The following is a 21303-nucleotide window of genomic DNA, read 5'->3' on the forward strand; positions in this document are numbered from 1 at the left end:
ATTAATATTTGGCCAAGGCGGCCAACAGCACCCTAGCCTGTATCAGAAATAGTGTGGCCAGGAGGTATCGGGGAGTGATCGTGCCCCCGTACTCAGCACTGGTGAGACCACGCCTTGAGTACTGCGTCCAGTTTTGGGCGCCACAGTATAGGAAAGACATTGAGGTGCTGGAGCAGGTGGAGAGAAAGTCAGTGAGGCTGGTGAGGCGTCTGGAAAGCAGGTCTTACGAGGAGCGCCTGAGGGAACTGGAGGTGTTTGGCCTAGTGAAGAGGAGGCTGAGAGGAGCCCTTCCTGCTCTCTACAGCTACCTAAAAGGAAGATGTGGTGGGGCTGGTGTTGGTCTCTCCTCCCAAGTAACTAGTGACAGGACAAGAGGTACGGCCTCAAGCTGCGCCAGGGCAGATTTAGATTGGATATTAGGAAAAAATTCTTTACCAAAAGAGTGGTTAGACATTGGAACAGGCTGCCCAGGGAAGTGGTGGAGTCACCGTCCCTGGAGGTGTTCGAAAGACGTCTAGATGTGGTGCTTAGGGACATGGTTTAGTGGTGGGCTTGGTAGTGTTAGGGTAATGGTTGGAGCTGATGATCTTAAAGGTCTTTTCCAACCAAAAGGATTCGATGATTCTATGATTCTATGATTCTATGATTCTATGATTTGATCACCGCTTAATCATTAACAAAAGCCTTTTAGTTACCCGCACAACAATGACTTCTCTGAACAGTTCAGCTGCGAGTCCAGGACAGAAAGCAGGCGGTGTCTCAGGCACAACCAGAGTAGGAAAAAAGGAATGCGATATCCAGCATTGGAGAATCCAGCTCCGAAATGCAATTGAGGACCAAGAGAGAAACCTGAAGCCGCCAGAAGCTGACACTGCTGAGAGTGACTAGAGGCTTCCCAGGCTGCCTCCTGCAGCTCCTGCTGTTAGAGTGTCCTCAGCCATCCTCTGCTCCTTTCCAAGCCAAACTCTGGTGTTCAGGGTTTCCCTCTGACCAGGCTTTCTGAGATTCCGCTTGGCCTTCCGACGCCAGGGCATTACAGAGCTCCGTTAGCTAGATGCCGACAGAGGTGAGCGGTGGCAGGGAACAAGCCCCCGGGTTCAGAGCGAGGCCGTGCATGACCACAGCTCTTTGGCCAGCTCCATTCGAGCTCCGCCGTTGCTGAGGAGTGCCTCGGAGCTCACACCGCCGTGCCCCTGAAGAGCGCTGCCTGTTCTGGCCACGTCTAGACCTCACGTCTTCCCAACGCCGACAGTCAAGAACAGAAGGACAAAGTGCTGCCACCCAGTTCTCTTTTGGACCCTCTAGAGCTCCTTTCTTTCCTCATTGCCTCTTGGTTGGCAGAAAAGCCCACCAGGTCTCCCAGGTTCCCCTGCCTGCCTCAGAGCGGACAGCTGCTCCTGCCTGCAATGAACCAGCTTCCATGCTGCATTAAGGTCTATCGGGAAGGCACTTGATGCACACACCGTAAGACCACCCGTAGTTTGCCTGTGGAGCAGAGGGTTGTTCAAAACCACACAGCCACCCCACGGGATTTCCGTAGCGCTTTGGTCACCGGTATTCTCATTCAGCCTTCTAGCTCTGCGCCAGCTTCCACAGAGCTGTTTTGCTGTCACTTTGCGACCAAACCTTTTCTCCTTCCTGCGTGAGAAAGGTACTTGCTGGTCTCCAAGAGGAGGGAAATCCTTTTGGATGACTGACAGTTCCCAGGCCCCTTGTTACCCTCCCGTTGAGCGCATGTGATTTTTTGGCTCTGAAGGGCGTATGACGGGGCTGAAGCCCTCAGTAACAGGTACTGCTCTGACTCTCCTGAAGTCTGTGGCGTAACTTCCTTCCCGGGTGTTTGCAGTCTCTATTAAAAAGGATTTCTTGGTTTAGGCTGCAAGAAGGAATCCTTTGTTTGGTACAGCAGCACTGATGTTGGGGAACAGCACCCAGAATTGGGGAACGGGGGACGCCCTTTGGGTACTGGAGAAACACGATGGACAGAAATCTTCCTGTCACAAGTACAGACGTGACACCCAACTCAAGGTTTAGAGAAAAGCAGCTCTGCCACTTTGCCCCAGGGAGGAGAGGAAGTTGGTTACAGCCTGGTCCAGAATGAGAGAGAGTTGAAGCGTGCCGAAACTGTCTGGGGCTGGGGTGTGTGACTTTGGGGGACGAGCCGCGAGGACCGTGCCGGGTGGTTGGGCGCAGGCCACATTGCCAGGAGATGGGCGGTGGCACCGACTGGGCTGCGCTGGTCCACCCTTGCGGGGGCGGGGGCTGGTGCATGGGTAGAGCCCTCTGGTTGCGGGAGTGGGTGTGAACTTCCCAGGCTGTGGGGCCAGCAAAGCCCGAAGCACACGGCCACGGTGCTGGGTAGCCGGCCAAGGCCAGCCCGTAAGGAGGGAGGTCTGGGGTAGGTGCTGCCAAGCCCCGGGGAGAAGACAAGCCTGTGGGCCCAGCCCCTAACGCTGCCCCTCGAAAAAGGGAGAGGAGGAGGAGGAGGAAGAGGAGGAAGCCGAGAAATGAGCGTGGAATGTCCCAGTGCAGAGATTAACTGCCATCTTTATTGTGCCGGTGGAGGGGGATCAGGGCCAGCCGTCGGGGATGGCGCCAGGTTGGTCCCACGGCGGTGTCTGGGCTGGCTGCAAGGGTTTTGGGGCCGACGTTGCAAGCGGTGGAGGTCTCGCATCCTCATGGGCCCAGGGGGGCAGGAACGTCTGCCACTCTCGTGTGCTGGGGAGCTGCTGGAAGACGCTGATGGCAGCTGGCTGGTGGTGCTGGGGCTGCTGGTCTCAGGAGGTGGGCAGCTGTGGGACAGTCCCAGTTCTGCCTGGCTGGGGGTGCTGCTCTCAGCACTTGCTGCTGGCTCATGGCTCCTGTCGTGGCGTCTCCTGGGCCGGTAGTAGGGAGTTTGGGCCCGACGTCTCAACCGGGAGCGCTTTGGCACGTGGTGGGGCCCAGGTGGGCTGGAGCAGCTGCTGCCCTCAAGCACTGGGGAGCTGTGGGACAGCCCCGATGCCAGCTGGCTGTCGGTGCTGGAGATGCTGTTCTCCAACAGTGGAGAGCCAGAGGAGGACCGCAGTGACGCCTGGCTGTCGGTGCTGGGGCTGCTGGTCTTGAGAGCCGGGCAGCTGTGGGACGGCCCCAGTGCTGCCTGGCTGGGGGTGCTGCTCTCAGCACTTGCTGCTGGCTCACGCCTCCTGTCGCGGCGTCTCCTGGGGCAGCGGTAGGGAGTTTGGGCCCGACGGCTCAACCGGGAGCGCTTTGGTACACGGTCGGGCCTAGGTGGGCTGGAGCAGCTGCTGCCCTCAAGCACTGGGGAGCTGTGGGACGGCCCCGATGCCAGCTGACTGCTGGTGCTGGGTCTGCCTGTGTCGCGTGCTGGGGAGCCGTGGGTAGGCCCTGATCCTGAGCAGCTGGCAGTGCTGGGGCCGGCGAGGTCTGAGCTGTCAGCGGAGTCTAAAAGGGGAAGCAGGAAGGTCAAGGGCACAGCCCCCCAGGTCTGGGGCAGGATAGGCCAGAGCGGTGCCCCCAGCCCTCCTGGAGCAGAGTCGCTCTGCCAAGCCCTCCCTGGGCACCCGTTGTTGCCAGGCCCTGCCTGGCCGCTGGCTCTAGCCCAGGGGCACCCGGGTGCTTTGTCTCTTACCGGCGCCTGGGCCAGCACAGCTGTTGCACTCCCAGCTGGCCGTGCTGTTTGTCAAGCGGGAGCAGCATCTGTGGGTGCCCTCGGCAGCGCAGGAGGAGCACAGGAGCAGTTGCCAGGGCCTGGGGACAAAAACGGTTTCATGGCTGTGAGGACAACGTGACCCAAGCACGGGATTGTCCGGCAGAGCTCTTGTTCTTAGTCCTGCCGCCTCAAGCCCTTGGCGAGGCTGACATCTCCTGCAGAGCCCTGAGGTGCAGTTTTGGCAACTTACCCCTCTTGCTCTGCCTGCTCCCTGCCTCCTGGACAAAGGCACTCACTGGCGCTGCAGCGGTTGTGTCTCTCTATTAGTGCTGCGTATGCACCCCAGTTCTCCCACGATGGCAGTCTGATGGAGAAAGGAAAAGTGATGAGGCCCTGCTGCCCTGGCATAAGGCAGATGCAGGGCGTCCCTGCTCTCCCCCCCCCGGCCCCGCCCTGTTTCCACCTGCTCTGTGAAGCCCAAGCCCGGATTCACACGACAGCAGAGGGCCAGGACTGCAGGGGCAGTCCCTGGCACGGCACAGCGCTCGCCCCCTCCTGTCTCGTGAGGCGGGCAGAAGGACACCAACCTGAAGGGGACTCGGATCCCCATGATGAGCATTTCCATGCAAAATAGTTCCTTATCTCTACAGAGGGGGCACTGGAAGTAAAAAATGCCAGCGTGCACAGCTTGTCCCTGCAGGAGAAACATAAGGAGCACGAGTGAGGCCCTGGTGCTGCTGAGCGCCTGCCGTGTCCCGGGGGTGAGGGACCGGCTCCTACCTGGATGCAGCTCCTGTGGAACCAGGCGTGTTTGCACGCTGGGCACACCATGGTGCCGTAGGACACTCTGTCGCCCACAGGGTCCAGACAGATGAGGCATTGCTGCTCCGGAGCTGGAGCCGCCTCCACCGCCTGCTGTGGGCGGTGCTCCCAGCAGAAGCACCTGGGGGGAAGAGGCAAGGGATGGGTGAGGTGAGAAGTGTTGGCTGGGCCCTTCCACGGTGGTGGCGAGGCGAGGAGGGGAGAGGAGGTACCTGTACTGAGGAAGGAACTGGGTGACGCATTCACCCTCCACAGCACAGGGGAAGTGGAAGGTGCGGCGGCAGCCTGTCTGCCGGCAGGTGATGGTGGCCCCTCTCTGGCCGCAGACAAAGCAGACCTGGAAAAGGCACAGCAGCCCCCATGAGCGGCAGCCTCAGGGCCTCCACAGCCAGCCCCACGCGTCTGGGCAGAGCCCAGGACATGGCCGCTGCTGCGTCACAGACTGCAGATCTGCCTGGCGGCCGAGGCTCCTGTGCTGGGGCCTCTGTGGACGTGCCTTGGAAGGGCTGGGATTTCTTTCTCGGGGTCTGAGCTAAGCTCCCGCAAACCTCTCCTGGCACAAATCTCCCTGCTCTTGTCAGGTCCTCACCTTCTGCACTGCCAGACAAATTGTATGTGTAATATCCTCAGGGAGAAATCCCAGGAGTCCCACTTCCACGTCTGCTTGTTGATAAAGGTCATTGGCACAAAGCTGCAGAAGAGAAAAGGAGCTGGTGAGGAGAGGGTGGCAGGGACTGCTGGTTGGAAAGCTGGAGGGAGCCACAGTGGAACTCACCAGGCAAAAGAAATGGACACAGAGGCCGTGCTTCACCACTTTGTGTCCATAGACCTCCGGGTCAGCCTCTGCCCGGCGACACAGCATGCATGCTGGAGGGGAGAGAGCAAATGGGACCGGGAATGAGCACCTCTGCGGGGCCGGGGGCAGCGTCCCTGAGGGATTGCCCCCGAGAGCCTGCTCTGGCCCTGGCTAGCCGACAGATGGGCAGGGCTGGAGGCCTTGGAGAAGAAGGGGCCATTGCAGGCACGGCTGTCCCAGCAGGTGCCCGCTGCCCAGCCTGGGCCCCACTTGCAGAGGAAAGGAGGGCCCCTGCGCCAACCCCAGGGCGGTTGGGGAACTCCTGCCTCCCCCTGCCACCGCTCTCGGCCCCACGCTGGCTGCCCCAGCAACCCCTCTGCCAGGCTGCGGGAGGGATACTTTGCTCTCACCCGGCTCGTCTGAGTCAGGGCCCTTCTTCTTCCTTGCGGCCAACATGGGGGCCATCAACAGCGAGCGTGCGTTTGGAGAGTCCCTGTCCCAGCAGCGCCGGGCTATGTCTCCTGCAAATGCTCCTCTGCTGACTCTGAGGGAGAAGCAGGACATGGGTGAGGGAGAAGCGAGGCGCGGGTGAGCTTGCAGCACAGGCCCAGAGCCCCGAGGTGTGGGGCCTCCTCCTTCCTCAGCTGCCCCGTGCAAGCCCCGTCCCTCCCCTGCCCTCTCCTCACCTCCCCAGGTGGCACTGACGCATGGCCTGAGCCCAGTGCTCCTTTTTGTTGGCTTGCCCCTGCGCGTCACTGTGGCCACTGTGACATCAGCGCCAGAGACGGGCAGGGACGCCCTCGGCCACCATCCACCCACTCTGAGACGACCACCGCTGCGGAGGGGTGGGTGTGAAGGGCGAGGCGGGGGCCCGAGCCCTCGCACCCGCGTAGCCAGGATGGCCGCTCCTGCAGCAAGTGCATAGTCGAATGCCAGGTCCCCCGGGGCAGCCGTCGAGGATGGCGCTGTGTCCGCAAGGTGCCGTTTGGGCAGGGCGACTCCAGGGCTCCAGCCCTGGCCAAGGGAAATCTCTGCTCCTGCCCCCGGCACGGGGAGCGCTGCCAGCAGCTCGGGGAAGGTGATCCTTCCTCCCTGCACCGCACCGGGAAGGCTGCATCTGCAGTTCTGCCTGCGGTTCTGGGCTCCCCGGCACAGGGCACTGCAGCGACCTTTGAGAATGGCCTGGGCTCGCACCCCCGCCCCCGCTGAGACGCGGTGAGTGGCCAGGGCACAGCACAGGACCTCAGGACGGCACCTAAATGTTGCAGTGGCCCAACATCTTTCTCCTGAACTCGTCAGTGCTTTGGTGATGTGCTGCCTCCAGAAGAAAAAGCAGCGGGACCGCAAGCTGGGGAGTCACAGCAGAAATGGCCTTTCTCCAAGGCAATGAACTGCCTTTCAGAGTCAGCCTGCGCCTTTTGTTGGTGGGGCAGGAAACTGGAAGTGGTGGTGGGGCAGCTTCAGAGGCGTTGGGTGGGAGCGTTGATCTGTTTGAGGGTAGAAATTCCCTAGAGAGGGAAGTGGACAGGCTGGACCAATGGGCCGAGCGCTGTCAAGCTTTAACACAGTCTGTCCGGGGAAGTGGTTGAGACACCATCCCTGGAGGTATTTAAAAGACTGTAGATGTGGCACTTAGGACATGGTTTAGTGGTGGGCTTGGCCGTGCTAGGTTAAGGGTTGGGCTTGATGATCTTCAGGGTCTTTTCCAACCTAAATGCTTCTAGGATTCTACTTACCATGCAATTACACTTAATCTTATCTTTGGATTACCATTTGATTTTCATTCAATCGTTGATTAATTAATATTTGGCCAAGGCGGCCAACAGCACCCTAGCCTGTATCAGAAATAGTGTGGCCAGGAGGTATCGGGGAGTGATCGTGCCCCCGTACTCAGCACTGGTGAGACCACGCCTTGAGTACTGCGTCCAGTTTTGGGCGCCACAGTATAGGAAAGACATTGAGGTGCTGGAGCAGGTGGAGAGAAAGTCAGTGAGGCTGGTGAGGCGTCTGGAAAGCAGGTCTTACGAGGAGCGCCTGAGGGAACTGGAGGTGTTTGGCCTAGTGAAGAGGAGGCTGAGAGGAGCCCTTCCTGCTCTCTACAGCTACCTAAAATGAAGATGTGGTGGGGCTGGTGTTGGTCTCTCCTCCCAAGTAACTAGTGACAGGACAAGAGGTACGGCCTCAAGCTGCGCCAGGGCAGATTTAGATTGGATATTAGGAAAAAATTCTTTACCAAAAGAGTGGTTAGACATTGGAACAGGCTGCCCAGGGAAGTGGTGGAGTCACCGTCCCTGGAGGTGTTCGAAAGACGTCTAGATGTGGTGCTTAGGGACATGGTTTAGTGGTGGGCTTGGTAGTGTTAGGGTAATGGTTGGAGCTGATGATCTTAAAGGTCTTTTCCAACCAAAAGGATTCGATGATTCTATGATTCTATGATTCTATGATTCTATGATTTGATCACCGCTTAATCATTAACAAAAGCCTTTTAGTTACCCGCACAACAATGACTTCTCTGAACAGTTCAGCTGCGAGTCCAGGACAGAAAGCAGGCGGTGTCTCAGGCACAACCAGAGTAGGAAAAAAGGAATGCGATATCCAGCATTGGAGAATCCAGCTCCGAAATGCAATTGAGGACCAAGAGAGAAACCTGAAGCCGCCAGAAGCTGACACTGCTGAGAGTGACTAGAGGCTTCCCAGGCTGCCTCCTGCAGCTCCTGCTGTTAGAGTGTCCTCAGCCATCCTCTGCTCCTTTCCAAGCCAAACTCTGGTGTTCAGGGTTTCCCTCTGACCAGGCTTTCTGAGATTCCGCTTGGCCTTCCGACGCCAGGGCATTACAGAGCTCCGTTAGCTAGATGCCGACAGAGGTGAGCGGTGGCAGGGAACAAGCCCCCGGGTTCAGAGCGAGGCCGTGCATGACCACAGCTCTTTGGCCAGCTCCATTCGAGCTCCGCCGTTGCTGAGGAGTGCCTCGGAGCTCACACCGCCGTGCCCCTGAAGAGCGCTGCCTGTTCTGGCCACGTCTAGACCTCACGTCTTCCCAACGCCGACAGTCAAGAACAGAAGGACAAAGTGCTGCCACCCAGTTCTCTTTTGGACCCTCTAGAGCTCCTTTCTTTCCTCATTGCCTCTTGGTTGGCAGAAAAGCCCACCAGGTCTCCCAGGTTCCCCTGCCTGCCTCAGAGCGGACAGCTGCTCCTGCCTGCAATGAACCAGCTTCCATGCTGCATTAAGGTCTATCGGGAAGGCACTTGATGCACACACCGTAAGACCACCCGTAGTTTGCCTGTGGAGCAGAGGGTTGTTCAAAACCACACAGCCACCCCACGGGATTTCCGTAGCGCTTTGGTCACCGGTATTCTCATTCAGCCTTCTAGCTCTGCGCCAGCTTCCACAGAGCTGTTTTGCTGTCACTTTGCGACCAAACCTTTTCTCCTTCCTGCGTGAGAAAGGTACTTGCTGGTCTCCAAGAGGAGGGAAATCCTTTTGGATGACTGACAGTTCCCAGGCCCCTTGTTACCCTCCCGTTGAGCGCATGTGATTTTTTGGCTCTGAAGGGCGTATGACGGGGCTGAAGCCCTCAGTAACAGGTACTGCTCTGACTCTCCTGAAGTCTGTGGCGTAACTTCCTTCCCGGGTGTTTGCAGTCTCTATTAAAAAGGATTTCTTGGCTTAGGCTGCAAGAAGGAATCCTTTGTTTGGTACAGCAGCACTGATGTTGGGGAACAGCACCCAGAACTGGGGAACGGGGGACGCCCTTTGGGTACTGGAGAAACACGATGGACAGAAATCTTCCTGTCACAAGTACAGACGTGACACCCAACTCAAGGTTTAGAGAAAAGCAGCTCTGCCACTTTGCCCCAGGGAGGAGAGGAAGTTGGTTACAGCCTGGTCCAGAATGAGAGAGAGTTGAAGCGTGCCGAAACTGTCTGGGGCTGGGGTGTGTGACTTTGGGGGACGAGCCGCGAGGACCGTGCCGGGTGGCTGGGCGCAGGCCACATTGCCAGGAGATGGGCGGTGGCACCGACTGGGCTGCGCTGGTCCACCCTTGCGGGGGCGGGGGCTGGTGCATGGGTAGAGCCCTCCGGTTGCGGGAGTGGGTGTGAACTTCCCAGGCTGTGGGGCCAGCAAAGCCCGAAGCACACGGCCACGGTGCTGGGTAGCCGGCCAAGGCCAGCCCGTAAGGAGGGAGGTCTGGGGTAGGTGCTGCCAAGCCCCGGGGAGAAGACAAGCCTGTGGGCCCAGCCCCTAACGCTGCCCCTCGAAAAAGGGAGAGGAGGAGGAGGAGGAAGAGGAGGAAGCCGAGAAATGAGCGTGGAATGTCCCAGTGCAGAGATTGACTGCCATCTTTATCGTGCCGGTGGAGGGGGATCAGGGCCAGCCGTCGGGGATGGCGCCAGGTTGGTCCCACGGCGGTGTCTGGGCTGGCTGCAAGGGTTTTGGGGCCGACGTTGCAAGCGGTGGAGGTCTCGCATCCTCATGGGCCCAGGGGGGCAGGAACGTCTGCCACTCTCGTGTGCTGGGGAGCTGCTGGAAGACGCTGATGGCAGCTGGCTGGTGGTGCTGGGGCTGCTGGTCTCAGGAGGCGGGCAGCTGTGGGACAGTCCCAGTTCTGCCTGGCTGGGGGTGCTGCTCTCAGCACTTGCTGCTGGCTCATGGCTCCTGTCGTGGCGTCTCCTGGGCCGGTAGTAGGGAGTTTGGGCCCGACGTCTCAACCGGGAGCGCTTTGGCACGTGGTGGGGCCCAGGTGGGCTGGAGCAGCTGCTGCCCTCAAGCACTGGGGAGCTGTGGGACAGCCCCGATGCCAGCTGGCTGTCGGTGCTGGAGATGCTGTTCTCCAACAGTGGAGAGCCAGAGGAGGACCGCAGTGACGCCTGGCTGTCGGTGCTGGGGCTGCTGGTCTTGAGAGCCGGGCAGCTGTGGGACGGCCCCAGTGCTGTCTGGCTGGGGGTGCTGCTCTCAGCACTTGCTGCTGGCTCACGCCTCCTGTCGCGGCGTCTCCTGGGGCAGCGGTAGGGAGTTTGGGCCCGACGGCTCAACCGGGAGCGCTTTGGTACACGGTCGGGCCTAGGTGGGCTGGAGCAGCTGCTGCCCTCAAGCACTGGGGAGCTGTGGGACGGCCCCGATGCCAGCTGACTGCTGGTGCTGGGTCTGCCTGTGTCGCGTGCTGGGGAGCCGTGGGTAGGCCCTGATCCTGAGCAGCTGGCAGTGCTGGGGCCGGCGAGGTCTGAGCTGTCAGCGGAGTCTAAAAGGGGAAGCAGGAAGGTCAAGGGCACAGCCCCCCAGGTCCGGGGCAGGATAGGCCAGAGCGGTGCCCCCAGCCCTCCTGGAGCAGAGTCGCTCTGCCAAGCCCTCCCTGGGCACCCGTTGTTGCCAGGCCCTGCCTGGCCGCTGGCTCTAGCCCAGGGGCACCCGGGTGCTTTGTCTCTTACCGGCGCCTGGGCCAGCACAGCTGTTGCACTCCCAGCTGGCCGTGCTGTTTGTCAAGCGGGAGCAGCATCTGTGGGTGCCCTCGGCAGCGCAGGAGGAGCACAGGAGCAGTTGCCAGGGCCTGGGGACAAAAACGGTTTCATGGCTGTGAGGACAACGTGACCCAAGCACGGGATTGTCCGGCAGAGCTCTTGTTCTTAGTCCTGCCGCCTCAAGCCCTTGGCGAGGCTGACATCTCCTGCAGAGCCCTGAGGTGCAGTTTTGGCAACTTACCCCTCTTGCTCTGCCTGCTCCCTGCCTCCTGGACAAAGGCACTCACTGGCGCTGCAGCGGTTGTGTCTCTCTCTTAGTGCTGCGTATGCATCCCAGTTCTCCCACGATGGCAGTCTGATGGAGAAAGGAAAAGTGATGAGGCCCTGCTGCCCTGGCATAAGGCAGATGCAGGGCGTCCCTGCTCTCCCCCCCCCGGCCCCGCCCTGTTTCCACCTGCTCTGTGAAGCCCAAGCCCGGATTCACACGACAGCAGAGGGCCAGGACTGCAGGGGCAGTCCCTGGCACGGCACAGCGCTCGCCCCCTCCTGTCTCGTGAGGCGGGCAGAAGGACACCAACCTGAAGGGGACTCGGATCCCCATGATGAGCATTTCCATGCAAAATAGTTCCTTATCTCTACAGAGGGGGCACTGGAAGTAAAAAATGCCAGCGTGCACAGCTTGTCCCTGCAGGAGAAACATAAGGAGCACGAGTGAGGCCCTGGTGCTGCTGAGCGCCTGCCGTGTCCCGGGGGTGAGGGACCGGCTCCTACCTGGATGCAGCTCCTGTGGAACCAGGCGTGTTTGCACGCTGGGCACACCATGGTGCCGTAGGACACTCTGTCGCCCACAGGGTCCAGACAGATGAGGCATTGCTGCTCCGGAGCTGGAGCCGCCTCCACCGCCTGCTGTGGGCGGTGCTCCCAGCAGAAGCACCTGGGGGGAAGAGGCAAGGGATGGGTGAGGTGAGAAGTGTTGGCTGGTCCCTTCCACGGTGGTGGCGAGGCGAGGAGGGGAGAGGAGGTACCTGTACTGAGGAAGGAACTGGGTGACGCATTCACCCTCCACAGCACAGGGGAAGTGGAAGGTGCGGCGGCAGCCCGTCTGCCGGCAGGTGATGGTGGCCCCTCTCTGGCCGCAGACAAAGCAGACCTGGAAAAGGCACAGCAGCCCCCATGAGCGGCAGCCTCAGGGCCTCCACAGCCAGCCCCACGCGTCTGGGCAGAGCCCAGGACATGGCCGCTGCTGCGTCACAGACTGCAGATCTGCCTGGCGGCCGAGTCTCCTGTGCTGGGGCCTCTGTGGACGTGCCTTGGAAGGGCTGGGATTTCTTTCTCGGGGTCTGAGCTAAGCTCCCGCAAACCTCTCCTGGCACAAATCTCCCTGCTCTTGTCAGGTCCTCACCTTCTGCACTGCCAGACAAATTGTATGTGTAATATCCTCAGGGAGAAATCCCAGGAGTCCCACTTCCACGTCTGCTTGTTGATAAAGGTCATTGGCACAAAGCTGCAGAAGAGAAAAGGAGCTGGTGAGGAGAGGGTGGCAGGGACTGCCTGTGGGAAAGCTGGAGGGAGCCACAGTGGAACTCACCAGGCAAAAGAAGTGGACACAGAGGCCGTACTTCACCACTTTGTGTCCATAGACCTCCGGGTCAGCCTCTGCCCGGCGACACAGCATGCATGCTGGAGGGGAGAGAGCAAATGGGACCGGGAATGAGCACCTCTGCGGGGCCGGGGGCAGCGTCCCTGAGGGATTGCCCCCGAGAGCCTGCTCTGGCCCTGGCTAGCCGACAGATGGGCAGGGCTGGAGGCCTTGGAGAAGAAGGGGCCATTGCAGGCACGGCTGTCCCAGCAGGTGCCCGCTGCCCAGCCTGGGCCCCACTTGCAGAGGAAAGGAGGGCCCCTGCGCCAACCCCAGGGCGGTTGGGGAACTCCTGCCTCCCCCTGCCACCGCTCTCGGCCCCACGCTGGCTGCCCCAGCAACCCCTCTGCCAGGCTGCGGGAGGGATACTTTGCTCTCACCCGGCTCGTCTGAGTCAGGGCCCTTCTTCTTCCTTGCGGCCAACATGGGGGCCATCAACAGCGAGCGTGCGTTTGGAGAGTCCCTGTCCCAGCAGCGCCGGGCTATGTCTCCTGCAAATGCTCCTCTGCTGACTCTGAGGGAGAAGCAGGACATGGGTGAGGGAGAAGCGAGGCGCGGGTGAGCTTGCAGCACAGGCCCAGAGCCCCGAGGTGTGGGGCCTCCTCCTTCCTCAGCTGCCCCGTGCAAGCCCCGTCCCTCCCCTGCCCTCTCCTCACCTCCCCAGGTGGCACTGACGCATGGCCTGAGCCCAGTGCTCCTTTTTGTTGGCTTGCCCCTGCGCGTCACTGTGGCCACTGTGACATCAGCGCCAGAGACGGGCAGGGACGCCCTCGGCCACCATCCACCCACTCTGAGACGACCACCGCTGCGGAGGGGTGGGTGTGAAGGGCGAGGCGGGGGCCCGAGCCCTCGCACCCGCGTAGCCAGGATGGCCGCTCCTGCAGCAAGCGCATAGTCGAATGCCAGGTCCCCCGGGGCAGCCGTCGAGGATGGCGCTGTGTCCGCAAGGTGCCGTTTGGGCAGGGCGACTCCAGGGCTCCAGCCCTGGCCAAGGGAAATCTCTGCTCCTGCCCCCGGCACGGGGAGCGCTGCCAGCAGCTCGGGGAAGGTGATCCTTCCTCCCTGCACCGCACCGGGAAGGCTGCATCTGCAGTTCTGCCTGCGGTTCTGGGCTCCCCGGCACAGGGCACTGCAGCGACCTTTGAGAATGGCCTGGGCTCGCACCCCCGCCCCCGCTGAGACGCGGTGAGTGGCCAGGGCACAGCACAGGACCTCAGGACGGCACCTAAATGTTGCAGTGGCCCAACATCTTTCTCCTGAACTCGTCAGTGCTTTGGTGATGTGCTGCCTCCAGAAGAAAAAGCAGCGGGACCGCAAGCTGGGGAGTCACAGCAGAAATGGCCTTTCTCCAAGGCAATGAACTGCCTTTCAGAGTCAGCCTGCGCCTTTTGTTGGTGGGGCAGGAAACTGGAAGTGGTGGTGGGGCAGCTTCAGAGGCGTTGGGTGGGAGCGTTGATCTGTTTGAGGGTAGAAATTCCCTAGAGAGGGAAGTGGACAGGCTGGACCAATGGGCCGAGCGCTGTCAAGCTTTAACACAGTCTGCCCGGGGAAGTGGTTGAGACACCATCCCTGGAGGTATTTAAAAGACTGTAGATGTGGCACTTAGGACATGGTTTAGTGGTGGGCTTGGCCGTGCTAGGTTAAGGGTTGGGCTTGATGATCTTCAGGGTCTTTTCCAACCTAAATGCTTCTAGGATTCTACTTACCATGCAATTACACTTAATCTTATCTTTGGATTACCATTTGATTTTCATTCAATCGTTTATTAATTAATATTTGGCCAAGGCGGCCAACAGCACCCTAGCCTGTATCAGAAGTAGTGTGGCCAGGAGGTATCGGGGAGTGATCGTGCCCCCGTACTCAGCACTGGTGAGACCACGCCTTGAGTACTGCGTCCAGTTTTGGGCGCCACAGTATAGGAAAGACATTGAGGTGCTGGAGCAGGTGGAGAGAAAGTCAGTGAGGCTGGTGAGGCGTCTGGAAAGCAGGTCTTACGAGGAGCGCCTGAGGGAACTGGAGGTGTTTGGCCTAGTGAAGAGGAGGCTGAGAGGAGCCCTTCCTGCTCTCTACAGCTACCTAAAAGGAAGATGTGGTGGGGCTGGTGTTGGTCTCTCCTCCCAAGTAACTAGTGACAGGACAAGAGGTACGGCCTCAAGCTGCGCCAGGGCAGATTTAGATTGGATATTAGGAAAAAATTCTTTACCAAAAGAGTGGTTAGACATTGGAACAGGCTGCCCAGGGAAGTGGTGGAGTCACCGTCCCTGGAGGTGTTCGAAAGACGTCTAGATGTGGTGCTTAGGGACATGGTTTAGTGGTGGGCTTGGTAGTGTTAGGGTAATGGTTGGAGCTGATGATCTTAAAGGTCTTTTCCAACCAAAAGGATTCGATGATTCTATGATTCTATGATTCTATGATTCTATGATTTGATCACCGCTTAATCATTAACAAAAGCCTTTTAGTTACCCGCACAACAATGACTTTTCTGAACAGTTCAGCTGCGAGTCCAGGACAGAAAGCAGGCGGTGTCTCAGGCACAACCAGAGTAGGAAAAAAGGAATGCAAAATCCAGCATTGGAGAATCCAGCTCCGAAATGCAATTGAGGACCAAGAGAGAAACCTGAAGCCGCCAGAAGCTGACACTGCTGAGAGTGACTAGAGGCTTCCCAGGCTGCCTCCTGCAGCTCCTGCTGTTAGAGTGTCCTCAGCCATCCTCTGCTCCTTTCCAAGCCAAACTCTGGTGCTCAGGGTTTCCCTCTGACCAGGCTTTCTGAGATTCCGCTTGGCCTTCCGACGCCAGGGCATTACAGAGCTCCGTTAGCTAGATGCCGACAGAGGTGAGTGGTGGCAGGGAACAAGCCCCCGGGTTCAGAGCGAGGCCGTGCATGACCACAGCTCTTTGGCCAGCTCCATTCGAGCTCCGCCGTTGCTGAGGAGTGCCTCGGAGCTCACACCGCCGTGCCCCTGAAGAGCGCTGCCTGTTCTGGCCACGTCTAGACCTCACGCCTTCCCAACGCCGACAGTCAAGAACAGAAGGACAAAGTGCTGCCACCCAGTTCTCTTTTGGACCCTCTAGAACTCCTTTCTTTCCTCATTGCCTCTTGGTTGGCAGAAAAGCCCACCAGGTCTCCCAGGTTCCCCTGCCTGCCTCAGAGCGGACAGCTGCTCCTGCCTGCAATGAACCAGCTTCCATGCTGCATTAAGGTCTATCGGGAAGGCACTTGATGCACACACCGTAAGACCACCCGTAGTTTGCCTGTGGAGCAGAGGGTTGTTCAAAACCACACAGCCACCCCACGGGATTTCCGTAGCGCTTTGGTCACCGGTATTCTCATTCAGCCTTCTAGTTCTGCGCCAGCTTCCACAGAGCTGTTTTGCTGTCACTTTGCGACCAAACCTTTTCTCCTTCCTGCGTGAGAAAGGTACTTGCTGGTCTCCAAGAGGAGGGAAATCCTTTGGGATGACTGACAGTTCCCAGGCCCCTTGTTACCCTCCCGTTGAGCGCATGTGATTTTTTGGCTCTGAAGGGCGTATGACGGGGCTGAAGCCCTCAGTAACAGGTACTGCTCTGACTCTCCTGAAGTCTGTGGCGTAACTTCCTTCCCGGGTGTTTGCAGTCTCTATTAAAAAGGATTTCTTGGCTTAGGCTGCAAGAAGGAATCCTTTGTTTGGTACAGCAGCACTGATGTTGGGGAACAGCACCCAGAACTGGGGAACGGGGGACGCCCTTTGGGTACTGGAGAAACACGATGGACAGAAATCTTCCTGTCACAAGTACAGACGTGACACCCAACTCAAGGTTTAGAGAAAAGCAGCTCTGCCACTTTGCCCCAGGGAGGAGAGGAAGTTGGTTACAGCCTGGTCCAGAATAAAAGAGAGAGTTGAAGCGTGCCGAAACTGTCTGGGGCTGGGGCGTGTGACTTTGGGGGACGAGCCGCGAGGGCCGTGCCGGGTGGCTGGGCGCAGGCCACATTGCCAGGAGATGGGCGGTGGCACCGACTGGGCTGCGCTGGTCCACCCTTGCGGGGGCGGGGGCTGGTGCATGGGTAGAGCCCTCTGGTTGCGGGAGTGGGTGTGAACTTCCCAGGCTGTGGGGCCAGCAAAGCCCGAAGCACACGGCCACGGTGCTGGGTAGCCGGCCAAGGCCAGCCCGTAAGGAGGGAGGTCTGGGGTAGGTGCTGCCAAGCCCCGGGGAGAAGACAAGCCTGTGGGCCCAGCCCCTAACGCTGCCCCTCAAAAAAGGGAGAGGAGGAGGAGGAGGAAGAGGAGGAAGCCGAGAAATGAGCGTGGAATGTCCCAGTGCAGAGATTAACTGCCATCTTTATTGTGCCAGTGGAGGGGGATCAGGGCCAGCCGTCGGGGATGGCGCCGGGTTGGTCGCACGGCGGTGTCTGGGCTGGCTGCAAGGGTTTTGGGGCCGACGTTGCAAGCGGTGGAGGTCTCGCATCCTCATGGGCCCAGGGGGGCAGGAACGTCTGCCACTCTCGTGTGCTGGGGAGCTGCTGGAAGACGCTGATGGCAGCTGGCTGGTGGTGCTGGGGCTGCTGGTCTCAGGAGCCGGGCAGCTGTGGGACGGCCCCAGTGCTGCCTGGCTGGGGGTGCTGCTCTCAGCACTTGCTGCTGGCTCATGGCTCCTGTCGCGGCGTCTCCTAGGCCGGTAGCAGGGAGTTTGGGCCCGACGTCTCAACCGGGAGCGCTTTGGCACGTGGTGGGGCCCAGGTGGGCTGGAGCAGCTGCTGCCCTCAAGCACTGGGGAGCTGTGGGACAGCCCCGATGCCAGCTGGCTGTCGGTGCTGGAGATGCTGTTCTCCAACAGTGGAGAGCCAGAGGAGGACCGCAGTGATGCCTGGCTGTCGGTGCTGGGGCTGCTGGTCTTGAGAGCCGGGCAGCTGTGGGACGGCCCCAGTGCTGCCTGGCTGGGGGTGCTGCTCTCAGCACTTGCTGCTGGCTCACGCCTCCTGTCGCGGCGTCTCCTGGGGCAGCGGTAGGGAGTTTGGGCCCCACGGCTCAACCGGGAGCGCTTTGGTACACGGTCGGGCCCAGGTGGGCTGGAACAGCTGCTGCCCTCAAGCACTGGGGAGCTGTGGGACGGCCCCGATGCCAGCTGGCTGTCGGTGCTGGAGCTACACGTCTCTGACTCTAGGGAGCCACGAGAGGACCCCAGTGATGCCTGGCTGTCGGTGCTGGGGCTGCTGGTCTCTGTTTTTGGGGAGCCCTGGCAGAACCCTGATGGCAGCTGGCTGCTGGTGCTGGGTCTGCCTGTGTCGCGTGCTGGGGAGCCGTGGGTAGGCCCTGATCCTGAGCAGCTGGCAGTGCTGGGGCCGGCGAGGTCTGAGCTGTCAGCGGAGTCTAAAAGGGGAAGCAGGAAGGTCAAGGGCACAGCCCCCCAGGTCCGGGGCAGGATAGGCCAGAGCGGTGCCCCCAGCCCTCCTGGAGCAGAGTCGCTCTGCCAAGCCCTCCCTGGGCACCCGTTGTTGCCAGGCCCTGCCTGGCCGCTGGCTCTAGCCCAGGGGCACCCGGGTGCTTTGTCTCTTACCGGCGCCTGGGCCAGCACAGCTGTTGCACTCCCAGCTGGCCGTGCTGTTTGTCAAGCGGGAGCAGCATCTGTGGGTGCCCTCGGCAGCGCAGGAGGAGCACAGGAGCAGTTGCCAGGGCCTGGGGACAAAAACGGTTTCATGGCTGTGAGGACAACGTGACCCAAGCACGGGATTGTCCGGCAGAGCTCTTGTTCTTAGTCCTGCCGCCTCAAGCCCTTGGCGAGGCTGACATCTCCTGCAGAGCCCTGAGGTGCAGCCTTGGCAACTTACCCCTCTTGCTCTGCCTGCTCCCTGCCTCCTGGACAAAGGCACTCACTGGCGCTGCAGCGGTTGTCTCTCTCTCTTAGTGCTGCGTATGCACCCCTGTTCTCCCACGATGGCAGTCTGATGGAGAAAGGAAAAGTGATGAGGCCCTGCTGCCCTGGCATAAGGCAGATGCAGGGCGTCCCTACTCTCCCCCCCCCGGCCCCGCCCTGTTTCCACCTGCTCTGTGAAGCCCAAGCCCGGATTCACACGACAGCAGAGGGCCAGGACTGCAGGGGCAGTCCCTGGCACGGCACAGCGCTCGCCCCCTCCTGTCTCGTGAGGCGGGCAGAAGGACACCAACCTGAAGGGGACTTGGATTCCCATGATGAGCATTTCCATGCAAAATAGTTCCTTATCTCTACAGAGGGGGCACTGGAAGTAAAAAATGCCAGCGTGCACAGCTTGTCCCTGCAGGAGAAACATAAGGAGCACGAGTGAGGCCCTGGTGCTGCTGAGCGCCTGCCGTGTCCCGGGGGCGAGGGACCGGCTCCTACCTGGATGCAGCTCCTGTGGAACCAGGCGTGTTTGCACGCTGGGCACACCATGGTGCCGTAGGACACTCTGTCGCCCACAGGGTCCAGACAGATGAGGCATTGCTGCTCCGGAGCTGGAGCCGCCTCCACCGCCTGCTGTGGGCGGTGCTCCCAGCAGAAGCACCTGGGGGGAAGAGGCAAGGGATGGGTGAGGTGAGAAGTGTTGGCTGGTCCCTTCCACGGTGGTGGCGAGGCGAGGAGGGGAGAGGAGGTACCTGTACTGAGGAAGGAACTGGGTGACGCATTCACCCTCCACAGCACAGGGGAAGTGGAAGGTGCGGCGGCAGCCCGTCTGCCGGCAGGTGATGGTGGCCCCTCTCTGGCCGCAGACAAAGCAGACCTGGAAAAGGCACAGCAGCCCCCATGAGCGGCAGCCTCCGGGCCTCCACAGCCAGCCCCACGCGTCTGGGCAGAGCCCAGGACATGGCCGCTGCTGCGTCACAGACTGCAGATCTGCCTGGCGGCCGAGGCTCCTGTGCTGGGGCCTCTGTGGACGTGCCTTGGAAGGGCTGGGATTTCTTTCTCGGGGTCTGAGCTAAGCTCCCGCAAACCTCTCCTGGCACAAATCTCCCTGCTCTTGTCAGGTCCTCACCTTCTGCCTTGCCAGAAAAATTGTACGTCTAATATCCTGAGGGAGAAATCCCAGGAGTCCTACTTGCACGTCTGCTTGTGGATAAAGGTCATTGGCACAAAGCTGCAGAAAAGAAAAGGAGCTGGTGAGGAGAGGGTGGCAGGGACTGCCTGTGGGAAAGCTAGAGGGAGCCACAGTGGAACTCACCAGGCAAAAGAAATGGACACAGAGGCCGTGCTTCACCACTTTGTGTCCATAGACCTCCGGGTCAGCCTCTGCCCGGCGACACAGCATGCATGCTGGAGGGGAGAGAGCAAATGGGACCGGGAATGAGCACCTCTGCGGGGCCGGGGGCAGCGTCCCTGAGGGATTGCCCCCGAGAGCCTGCTCTGGCCCAGGCTAGCCGACAGATGGGCAGGGCTGGAGGCCTTGGAGAAGAAGGGGCCATTGCAGGCACGGCTGTCCCAGCAGGTGCCCGCTGCCCAGCCTGGGCCCCACTTGCAGAGGAAAGGAGGGCCCCTGCGCCAACCCCAGGGCGGTTGGGGAACTCCTGCCTCCCCCTGCCACCGCTCTCGGCCCCACGCTGGCTGCCCCAGCAACCCCTCTGCCAGGCTGCGGGAGGGATACTTTGCTCTCACCCGGCTCGTCTGAGTCAGGGCCCTTCTTCTTCCTTGCGGCCAACATGGGGGCCATCAACAGCGAGCGTGCGTTTGGAGAGTCCCTGTCCCAGCAGCGCCGGGCTATGTCTCCTGCAAATGCTCCTCTGCTGACTCTGAGGGAGAAGCAGGACATGGGTGAGGGAGAAGCGAGGCGTGGGTGAGCTTGCAGCACAGGCCCAGAGCCCCGAGGTGTGGGGCCTCCTCCTTCCTCAGCTGCCCCGTGCAAGCCCCGTCCCTCCCCTGCCCTCTCCTCACCTCCCCAGGTGGCACTGACGCATGGCCTGAGCCCAGTGCTCCTTTTTGTTGGCTTGCCCCTGCGCGTCACTGTGGCCACTGTGACATCAGCGCCAGAGACGGGCAGGGACGCCCTCGGCCACCATCCACCCACTCTGAGACGACCACCGCTGCGGAGGGGTGGGTGTGAAGGGCGAGGCGGGGGCCCGAGCCCTCGCACCCGCGTAGCCAGGATGGCCGCTCCTGCAGCAAGTGCATAGTCGAATGCCAGGTCCCCCGGGGCAGCCGTCGAGGATGGCGCTGTGTCCGCAAGGTGCCGTTTGGGCAGGGCGACTCCAGGGCTCCAGCCCTGGCCAAGGGAAATCTGTGCTCCTGCCCCCGGCACGGGGAGCGCTGCCAGCAGCTCAGGGAAGGTGATCCTTCCTCCCTGCACCGCACCGGGAAGGCTGCATCTGCAGTTCTGCCTGCGGTTCTGGGCTCCCCGGCACAGGGCACTGCAGCGACCTTTGAGAATGGCCTGGGCTCGCACCCCCGCCCCCGCTGAGACGCGGTGAGTGGCCAGGGCACAGCACAGGACCTCAGGACGGCACCTAAATGTTGCAGTGGCCCAACATCTTTCTCCTGAACTCGTCAGTGCTTTGGTGATGTGCTGCCTCCAGAAGAAAAAGCAGCGGGACCGCAAGCTGGGGAGTCACAGCAGAAATGGCCTTTCTCCAAGGCAATGAACTGCCTTTCAGAGTCAGCCTGCGCCTTTTGTTGGTGGGGCAGGAAACTGGAAGTGGTGGTGGGGCAGCTTCAGAGGCGTTGGGTGGGAGCGTTGATCTGTTTGAGGGTAGAAATTCCCTAGAGAGGGATGTGGACAGGCTGGACCAATGGGCCGAGCGCTGTCAAGCTTTAACACAGTCTGTCCGGGGAAGTGGTTGAGACACCATCCCTGGAGGTATTTAAAAGACTGTAGATGTGGCACTTAGGACATGGTTTAGTGGTGGGCTTGGCCGTGCTAGGTTAAGGGTTGGGCTTGATGATCTTCAGGGTCTTTTCCAACTTAAATGCTTCTAGGATTCTACTTACCATGCAATTACACTTAATCTTATCTTT

At 60.4% G+C, this 21303-nt stretch overlaps 2 protein-coding genes across 2 annotated transcripts; both read right to left on the reverse strand.

Annotated features, from left to right (window-relative positions):
* Positions 1-3898: 3898 nt before the first annotated feature.
* On the reverse strand, positions 3899-5726 carry LOC147416203 (E3 ubiquitin-protein ligase PHF7-like). The gene is made up of 7 exons (XM_086477558.1): positions 5681-5726; positions 5250-5341; positions 5064-5165; positions 4687-4811; positions 4433-4595; positions 4240-4346; positions 3899-4016 (listed from the first exon to the last, which is right to left on the reverse strand). Exons 1-7 carry the CDS (start codon positions 5724-5726, stop codon positions 3899-3901), a joined length of 753 nt encoding a protein of 250 aa, XP_086333684.1.
* A 5240-nt stretch (positions 5727-10966) lies between these two features.
* LOC147416204 (E3 ubiquitin-protein ligase PHF7-like) lies at positions 10967-12794 on the reverse strand. Its single transcript, XM_086477671.1, has 7 exons — positions 12749-12794; positions 12318-12409; positions 12132-12233; positions 11755-11879; positions 11501-11663; positions 11308-11414; positions 10967-11084 (listed from the first exon to the last, which is right to left on the reverse strand). Exons 1-7 carry the CDS (start codon positions 12792-12794, stop codon positions 10967-10969), a joined length of 753 nt encoding a protein of 250 aa, XP_086333797.1.
* Between the last annotated feature and the right edge of the window lie 8509 nt (positions 12795-21303).

This window comes from Leptosomus discolor, chromosome 1 (assembly GCF_034619465.1).
Source record: "Leptosomus discolor isolate bLepDis1 chromosome 1, bLepDis1.hap2, whole genome shotgun sequence".
Classification (NCBI taxonomy): Eukaryota; Metazoa; Chordata; class Aves; order Leptosomiformes; family Leptosomidae; genus Leptosomus; species Leptosomus discolor.

Bases quoted from the DNA above. Each gene is read 5' to 3' on its own strand.
- LOC147416203 (XM_086477558.1), bottom strand. From the start codon at position 5,726: ATGTTGGCCGCAAGGAAGAAGAAGGGCCCTGACTCAGACGAGCCGG. The intron at 5,342-5,680 runs GTGAGAGCAAAG...TCTCCCCTCCAG, and splicing joins CCCTGACTCAGACGAGCCGG to CATGCATGCTGTGTCGCCGG. The intron at 4,017-4,239 runs GTTGGTGTCCTT...TTTCTCCATCAG, and splicing joins GGGATCCGAGTCCCCTTCAG to ACTGCCATCGTGGGAGAACT.
- LOC147416204 (XM_086477671.1), bottom strand. From the start codon at position 12,794: ATGTTGGCCGCAAGGAAGAAGAAGGGCCCTGACTCAGACGAGCCGG. The intron at 12,410-12,748 runs GTGAGAGCAAAG...TCTCCCCTCCAG, and splicing joins CCCTGACTCAGACGAGCCGG to CATGCATGCTGTGTCGCCGG. The intron at 11,415-11,500 runs GTAGGAGCCGGT...TTTCTCCTGCAG, and splicing joins TCCACAGGAGCTGCATCCAG to GGACAAGCTGTGCACGCTGG.